The sequence below is a fragment of the Lepidochelys olivacea genome, assembly GCF_965140295.1.
Source record: "Lepidochelys olivacea isolate rLepOli2 genome assembly, chromosome: 7".
Lineage (NCBI taxonomy): Eukaryota > Metazoa > Chordata > Testudines > Cheloniidae > Lepidochelys > Lepidochelys olivacea.
In genome coordinates this window covers 115972492-115981753 of record NC_140417.1, presented here as the reverse complement: position 1 = coordinate 115981753, position 9262 = coordinate 115972492, and the positions used below count along the sequence as shown (strand labels likewise).

General features: G+C 38.5%; 1 protein-coding gene across 3 annotated transcripts in view; it reads right to left on the bottom strand.

The window, feature by feature from the left end:
* Positions 1-1195: 1195 nt before the first annotated feature.
* The window catches only part of GPAM (glycerol-3-phosphate acyltransferase, mitochondrial), a 40012-nt gene continuing 31945 nt past the window's right edge, over positions 1196-9262 (bottom strand). For all 3 annotated transcript variants that reach the window (XM_084635051.1, XM_084635050.1, XM_084635052.1), the window contains exons 18-21: positions 5427-5567; positions 4243-4432; positions 4049-4107; positions 1196-2133 (exon numbers count right to left, since the gene is read on the bottom strand). In XM_084635051.1, coding sequence (XP_084491177.1) covers positions 2017-2133; positions 4049-4107; positions 4243-4432; positions 5427-5567 — 507 coding nt within the window. In that variant the 3' untranslated portion in view covers positions 1196-2016. The remainder of the gene's footprint in view (positions 2134-4048; positions 4108-4242; positions 4433-5426; positions 5568-9262) is intronic.

The window sequence follows — 9262 nt, the reverse complement described above, 5'->3', positions numbered from 1 at the left end:
CAGCAATCTTAACAATTGCTAAGCAGAAACTATATCTAGTTAACAAATAGTGCATATTAACTAGGGTGAGATGAACCTGTACTTTAAGCAGCTGGTCAACTTTCCTAGGATGGCGTATATTTCAGCCACTATCCTGACGAACAAAATAGACGTACATAAAAACAAAAGCAATTTTATGGTCAGCTTTTATCTCTAAATCAATGCAACTCTGGTTCAGAATTTCTTCTTTTAAATGTTTTAAAGCACTGTTTAGTGACAGAAAACATGCATAATAGTTCCTGTCACAAAAAAGAAGCGATAATACTAACAAACCATACTCTGAAATTTTCACTATTAATAGCATTTAATCAGTAGATGTATAGAACTTTTTTATTAACAAATGTGCAGTAAAAACAAGTTACTCCTAAAGCAGACTCAAACTGCATGCAGCAGTTCTATGCTCGAGTACTGTGCAATGCCTCTGTCATTCAAGTGAGCTTTTCCCATTATTACAAACGATTACATTAAATCACAAATTTTGTAACCATAGTGCTTGTTTTACCTGCAAGGACAGGATGGAGGAGTTAAGTGAAACACTACACTGATTGAAATGTTTGATTTCTCACGTGAAAAAAAAGCAATCCAAACAAGAACACACATTTCACCAACAAACCAGCTCCACCTCCCATAGATTTATTGCTTCAGCTAGTATCAGCTGAGTGAGACTGCACTACAGGATTAGGGCTTGTAGTCCGACCTGCACCCATGGGGAATCAAACTGAAGTCCGCGGGGCCCCACATGGACACAGAGGGCCAATCCTAAGGATAAGGTTGCAAAATCAGGGCCGCCCCCCCATTTTTTTTTTTGCTAAGATAGAACCCCCAATATTAATTTAAAACTCCCAATTGGAACAAAACCAAAAATAAAACATTACGACATTTTTCTGTTTCCAGAGGTCAAAGCAATTTAAAACTGCTCACTTTATAACTCATCAGGAGAAAACAGAATGGGAACATACTTTTCTTCAGTTTAAAAGGAATTAGAGAGTTCAGTTCTACAAGATTGCAGTGTTATTGCGGAAAATTTCAGAGACAAAATTAAAGTAACTTTACAAAATAAAATGCCAACCAACAGGTAACAGCACTGGGGGAAAAAACCTTCTGGTTTGCCAGCTACCCTTAAATTATATGTTTAAAACAAAAGACTGTCACTGTATTAGCTAAACAACTCTTTTTTATTAGATACAAAATGTAAGTGGTTAGAATACATTCATGTTTTAGGCAAATTAATTCTCTATTTCTATTAGGGGTAAGGGATAGCAAGCCCTAGTAAAACTGTGCTATCACATACTACCATGACAACAGCGTTTAGTGCAATTTACCATTGCATTATGCAGTCCCGATAGCACTAGTTTGCTACTCAATGGATTGTTATTCTCATTAAGATTTTGGCATTCATTCTAGATGCTAACAATTATGAAAAACTATGGCTTTTTCCATAAAGTATGCACTGTCCATGCATATCTTTATAAACCATTTATTTTAAACAATAAACCGGATAGGAATGAGATGACAAATTTTCTGAAGTAACAGCCTTCACGTTACTTTTTTTGTCACAAGCAGTGTTTTTCCTCTAAATTCAAGATCTCAGGGCTAGCTATAAATCACTAATATCTGCATTTGTGCACCTGTCACAGTCATTAGTCTTTAAAAGTAATTATGTAAAATGTAACTCTGATAAAATGTCAGTTTTCATTTTAATTCTAGTTTTAATATTTTTTTTGCTGCAAACACGACTGATCGCTTGCATCCAAAGTGTTACCTGTTGTATTACTGTATTATCACAGCATTGGGACCATCAGAAATCCACAAATGCATACATAAGAAGGCACTGTCTTCCAGTGGTTCAAGTCAGATAAGACCTTACCAAACAAACAAGGGCACCTTATACTCTGAAGGACTAGCAAATGCCCTCATGTTTTGAACCAAATCTCAGAACCTGGTTTCATCTCCCTGGCAAAAGGTACTAAACGTGGTCTACAGTACAATGAAACTCAGGATGAATTCCAGTAGTTTTTGCCGGTTGCGGTGAGGTAGAAAAGTACTGCTCAGTTCCAAAAAAGTCTCTTTCTTTTGTTTTGTCTCCTTGAAAACCTAGAGGGAAGGATGAAGACATGCCTCTTCATTAACAATTTCAAGCAGAGTTACTTATTTGTAATGAATAATGTACAGCAGTTTATGATCTATTCTAATTAAGACCCTGGGCCTAGCATAAACATTCAAGCATTGAAATCATGCGGTCGTTGAAAATTATAACAGGTGGGAGACAAAAGGCTAGAGTTAGTCATCTCTAAAATCCCTTCTTCACTCTAGTACACCATACACCATAAGGATATTATTCCATACAAACCCTGAAGAGAATTCTGTTTGCTGTGATTTCATGCATGTGATAAAGAACAAAAGACTGCTTACTAGAACTGATTGTAAAGATTTTTTTTTTCTTTCTTTCTAGCACCATCATGGATGACAGAAATCTTAAGAATCTTTTAGATATCTTAAAATCCCAACAATACCTTGATTCTTAAGTAGCATGGAGGAGGAAAGAGTGATTATTCCAGAGATACAAGCTGTAATTTAGAAGAGAGGTCTGAAAAGACCAATCTTTTTGGGGGAGATTCTTTACAAGCTTATTCTTTAGCGTAGGAACATTAACATTTGTTAATGAAAACAAAAGCATTCAAAATGATGAGATGATTCAACAGAAAATGACAAATGGTCAGCTTTTAGTTAACACAACAGGACTACTTGTATCCATCTGCATACATCATATGTATGAAAAACTACATGAAAAAGTATGCTGTGTATGATAATCAGACAAATAGTAAGAGGAAACAATGTGATTCAAGAAAAGAAAACTCAAACCGTGCAATGTTTAGTTTCAAAAACAAGCATCAGAATTAATTATTACGAGCAGATGCAAGTAACAGATGTCAGCTAGTTCCACTACCCTAGCAGCACGGTATATTAGAATAAATATGCTGTATTTGATCAATGCATTCATAAGGCAGCATCCCAAAGTGCATTTAACAAACTGCAGAAATTTGCCTTCATTCTAATAGTCAGCTTAGTACTTAGGAAGTCATGGCCAAAGAACTGAAAGGCATTCAGTAACCCCTATCCAGAAACAGTCTTTGCTTTGTACCTTTCGACATAAAAGAGGCAATATTCAGTATGATCTTAACGTCATCCAGCTTTAAGAAAAATTGAGAGGTGCAATAAAAAAAAAAAACCCAGTCAAGGTGTTAGTGACAGTATGGAAAGCCCAGCTCCATCCAGCTACGTCAGGGAGCAGCACATCTATCTCCATGGTATCTCCTTGCATTTCAGGTTCACTGGGACACTGCTGCTATGACTGTCTGGCATACAGGAATGGCAGAAGAGCTCTCTCGGTCACTGTGACGGCCCTGGAGAGGGTCAGCATCTGGCAGCGTCTTTCTGTGCGTTCAGGATTTGGATGGAATGTTAATTTTATGGCTGTTCGTGCAGGCAAAAGCTGCTGGAGGCCTTGGAGAGTGATGGAAAATAATGAGCCAAAATCTGATGACTAATATTTCTGTAAGTTTTTAATACTATGGGGAAGTGCTTAATTACTATCGTGCTATGTAGGTCAGTAAATAGACATACAAATAGACAGCTAGCCTTCCCTCCTTCCCCTGGAGCACACTGAGGAGTGGTAGCATCACAGTCCAATACAGAAGTACTCAACCTATAAAAAGAAAAAGTGGCTGGCATCCTGCCATACTGGTCAATTTCTCTTAGCAGTAGGAAATGCAAAAGCAGAAGTGCAACGTTACACTTCCTCTTCAGCCGTAAACTTCAAAGACAGGTACACACTTATAAAGCACAAGAGGAAGATATATACAGAAGCATTTGCTTGAAAAACATTAGCAAAGGCTGATATTGCACAGCATTCATGCACTACCCAAAGTTTGCCTTTGAGTCACTCACGTTAAAAGGGCCCCAACAGTTTCAACTGAAGAGGAGAAAGCTTTGATTGCAAAACACTTACCCCAATATCTTTAAAGACCTTCACTGCATTTTTCACAAGACAATAGGTGGCACTCTCAGCTGCGAGGAGGGGGGGAAAAAAACACACGCATTTCAGGTCAAATATAAGACACTGGTACTAGGAAGAATGAGAGTTATACATCAATAACTGAAATATTGGCTCTGTTTTATCCAGAGCCAAGCTGCGTGACGTACCATACACTGCAACACTCTTCTCTGTCCTGGTTATTAGGTACTTGTGTAACTTATGAAGGTATTCTGTTTCTGACACAGGTCCACTGAAGTTGTGCATAAAGATGGCAGCTGAGCTGTAGGCTTCAAGTAAAGGTCCCAGTAACCTTTGCAGGAAGGTGATGTACTGCTGGTGTTCTTGGGATTGGTTTACCTAAGTTAAGGCAGCAGGAATGAAAGTGAATGAAGCTTGAAGAAGAAAGATGGCCAGCTACACAGTAAAAGCCAAAACACTGGATATGGACAATCACTCAGGAGAACAGGAGGAGGGGCACAAATTACAACAGTGCATTATTATAGCAAAGCCAAAAGTGGTCTGATGTATGAAAAACTGCTCCAGAAATCACACTTACACTGTTAATGTCCTGGGGAAAAACTAGTCAAGCATCTGTTTTCACCACTTTAAAAGGTCATGTTGCTTTGCAATAAATAGCACAATCACAGTTCATTCCTTCACAGAGATGAGCAGTTTCCAAATGAATATTCAAAAAAACCCAAAACAAGTGTCACCACTATAAAAACAAAGAAACCAAACAAACCAGCAACAAAACTCACAATTTGTTTTCCAAGAAGAAACAATATAACTGAATTTCTAGCAAGGAAACTATAGGCTGACCACAGAAGGGGACTATGTAGTAGCTTTTTGAATCAAGAAATCATATCTTCTGACATGTCTTGGGTCACAAATTAAAAACGTACACACATGCACAAATATAAAACACTGTACACATAAGAAACAGTACACCACATTTGAGTCAGAAAAATATGCACGAGCAGTATATGCCCACCTTTGGTACACTGTGTTATTAGTAATATAGTACAAATTTTAGAACCCTGTAGGATACTAAAGCCTGTAGTAGTTTTCACCATAATGGCCACTCCACCCCAGTTATGTAGACTTTGCCAGCAGGCTATCTGAAGTTCCCTCACAGAGCTGGTCTTTTTTTTTTTTTTTTTTTTGGGGGGGGGGGGTGTGAAGAGAGAGAAAGGACGATTTACTGATTGTAGCAGACTATTGCAGACTTTAATGCTGGGAATGATCAGAAAAAGAAATCTTATTATTTTCCCCAACTGAACTTGTAAACTAAGATTTACTTAAACTTTAACATAATAGGCCTGACTATTGCTGTTAGCTTTATATACAGTACCTTCAGATAGCAATCCCTCTGTTCTTCTCCAAAGTCACTGTCTTCATCCTCCTCATCACTTCTCCAAGACAAGGGTTCAGGAAGCTTTTTACCCCATTGCTGCTCTGTAAGGCTAGGGCTAATATCCTCCTGATCATCTTGCTTAAATCAGAAGTGGGGAGGGGAGAAAAAGGTAACTATTCAGAAAAACAAATCCAGGTGACAACCAGCGCTATATTTTAATCTCAGGTGACCTGATATCACCCCTTAGTGATTTACCAGTACTTCACACACTGGGGCTCACAATGAGGATGTGCTGGCCGAGACCCAATCCACACAAGACTGAAGTAAGTGGATAGAAACAAATCAGAAGAATTGGTAAAGGTTGTTTCTTCTCCCTTGACTGGGAAAGTCTGCCCATCACATGAAAGAGAGGGGGCTCAAGTTGGGGAGTCTTGCTGGATCCTCTCTCGAGACTGGCACTTCAGTAGGCAGCAGATGTCAAGAGAACTTTTTCTTCACCTGTGTTTCACTAGAAGGTAGGACTTTATTTTCTGGATGTGGATTTCACTACAGTGATCTATAACTTTGTCAACCCAAGGATGGATTACTCAATTTGCTTTACATGCTGCTATACTTGAAGACCAATTGAAAATTTCAAGCTAGTACAGAATTCAGCAGCAAGTTTGTTAAGTGCTACTTACCTCTTGTAATCATGTGCTTGCTGCATTTGTCTCCATACTCTCTCTATACTGGTTGAAAATTCAAAGAGTTGGTTTTAATCTAAAACGCTCTAAATGATTTGTTCTGAATCCCTGAGATACCACTTCTCTCCTAGTGTTGCATCAGATCAGCTGAGCTACCTTAGTTAACAGCACTCAGTTTACTTTAGGAGGGGACTGCTGGCAATGCATTTACAGAGAAGTGTCCTTCACTCAAACTCACTTCTCCATTTGCAGTAAGAGGCTCTGAGTCTGACCAACAGAACATGATGCAAAATATATGCTTCCTCAGGCTTTCGAGAGGGGCATGTGTTAGCAAGAGTGTCAGTGAGGTGGTGTTTACTACGCCATCACGAATGGCTCAGGAGAGTTCACTGGTCTCTGGCTCATTTTCTTGTAAAATCTGTTAATGTTTGCAATATGCATATGTCCACGGGAAAGGAGAGAGACATGGTTAGAAATCTAAAAGTGACGAAGAAAACACACACAAAAATTGTATATATGCTAAATCAGCTACCATAAGAAAGACACTGAAGTTTACAGGTAGCTAATTTCTGACAACATAGGTTTCATCTGGAAAACTCCATGTTCTACACGCTCTCGTTTCCAGGCCTGTATCACTCCGAATGTCTCCGAATGTCTGTACCATTCTCCAATGAGTATTTTATCTGCTCTGGGGAGGTCATCCTGGTTGAATAAGGCGGCTTATTTTTATATTCCTGTTATTTTTTTTCAAGTTTTTTTTTTAGTGGAACTGAACTGCAGTAGCTTAGGTTTCAACATATTGTACCCTTAACTAATTTTACTTAGTTGGGGATAGACAGCGTGTGGCTAGAGGTTGACTCTTGTGTGTGACAGACAGGGAAATATCTACCTTCAAATATCTACCTTCTGTTTCTTTTCAGACTAGAATGAGAGAAGGAAGCAACAAAACCTGATCATGACACTAAGACTCTATTATTGCAACTGGGCTTGGCACTTTACAAAGACCTGTGAAAATTCTTAGGGGCTTGTGTGTGATCACTATAATATCAATATAATTAAGGAGACAACTATGGTCTTACGAAATGGATTAAAGGCATGAGAGTGCGTTAAGGTCAGACCAAGTTAATGGGTACTTAAAGAGTTTCAAGGCAAGACTGGGGATGGTCAGGATCAGATAGCGTAGAAGTATCTGTAGGAGGAATTCATCTGGTATGCCGAGGAACCCATCTCACCAGAAAGGAATTCTACCAAGCTGACACTCCCTATGCAGGTGCGTAAGGGACTAACCTGCAACAGAGAAGTGACAAGCCTCTATACCTACTTAGACAGTGATTTACTATTATCACATGGAGACTGAGATTTGTCAGAAATGCTCCACCTAACAGATCAATGTATGGAGGTAGGAGCCATTTTGGAGAAATGTTCCAAAAGGGACAAACTGTTGGTAAAAATATATCTTCAGAAGGATTATAATCAGTCAGAGAGAGGGTTTATATTACAAAAGCTCCCTCAGATCTTGGTGAAAATAATCAAGGATGTGACTGCTTAGGAGTCTGAACATTGCTGTGTTAGATTCAAAGAAGGGACTTACAAAGAAGTCAAGTGGCAATCCTGTTCAGTAATCAGGCAGGTAGCACGGCTGACAAGATGAAGTGAAAATATGACTGACTCAGACGACCCACCCTTAACTAGGAAAGAGTATTAAAAAGGGGGACAGACACAAATGGACCTCTGACATCAGCTTTATTAGTCCGATGAACAAAATCACTGTAGTAGTAATATAGTAAATTAGAAATTACTTACATGTTCTCAGAAGCACGAAGCCCTAGAAATTTCAAGTAGATGCTCAAAAGTAAAAGGGGACTTGAGTCTCATTGACTCACAATCACACATAGGTAAGAAACATAGTAGAGAACTGCTTCAAGATCTCATGAATGTGAAGCAGCTGGACTAAGAGGCTACAAGAATTCTTATGCTGAGAGATGTGATTAAAATTAGATTAATCCTGTTCCTGCCTCGCAGGATTCAAACAATAGCATAACAGAGACCAAGTACAGAGTGTTCATCTTCATGCCATCTATGAGCGAGACAGACGGGTCTTTGTAGAAAATGAAGTAATAGCTGTCCAATCTTACTGTAATTGAGGGTTTTATTTTAAACCAAGTAACAAAATCAATGACAAAGGAAAAATTAAATGAAGAGGTGCGATGTGTTAGGAGAGTTTCAGCTCATAACGTTCAATAGAGTGGACAGTGGAGTCAAAGGGAAAAAGAGAAACCATGAAAAGCTACGGATGGCAAAAGTTCAAACTAATATGACAGTCAGATAGACCTAAATGTACAGGTATCAGCTGTAAAGAAATAAACTGGAAAAAAAATAAAAATAAAAACAAGGTGATGCAGACGCCACAGACAACTGACAGGCTTCTGTTGATCACAGATATGTTTCTCAGAGGTTAAGTTGGAAAAGTACCCAAAAAACATACCCCAACTGTCCTAAACAGGGAAATGGTGATTATTCCCCACAGTTTGCCACTAATAATGTATACTTTTAAATTGTATTAAACATGAAGTCCCTAATTTTTCTCTTTCGCCTAGTATATAGAAGATATATATAATGGACTTGCTGTGTCTCTCAGGTAAAAAACAGACTAGATAGATAGTCCTCAGGATTACACAGAGAAATGAGTTAGAAGGATGCAAGGTGAAGCAAATGGGATTGATAGGATAGACAGCATCAAAGAAAAAAAGAGAAAACATTAGTATATACACAACTGACAAGAGCAGTGGTACAGCCTGGAGACAATACTTGAAATAAATCTTGCAGAAAGTGATGGTGAGATTGTATTAGGAAAACTGTACAGAGAATCTGAGAAATTAGGAAATACTCCTGTTAGTCTGAACTGAATGGGCACATGGACTAAGAGCAACCCAACCTAATAATTCTGATCATGGAAAGTACTTGAAAATGAGTAAGGTATCTAGAATTTCAGCTAAGGCAGTAACAGAATCATGCAAGCCTGTGCAGAAGAAATAGGAAATAACTGCAACAGTATCATTTGATTCCTTAGTATCAGAGAACAGGATGGTGTTCTGTTTGTCTGGCATTCAGATACCACACTGGAGGGGCCTAATATAAGAACCAAGACAG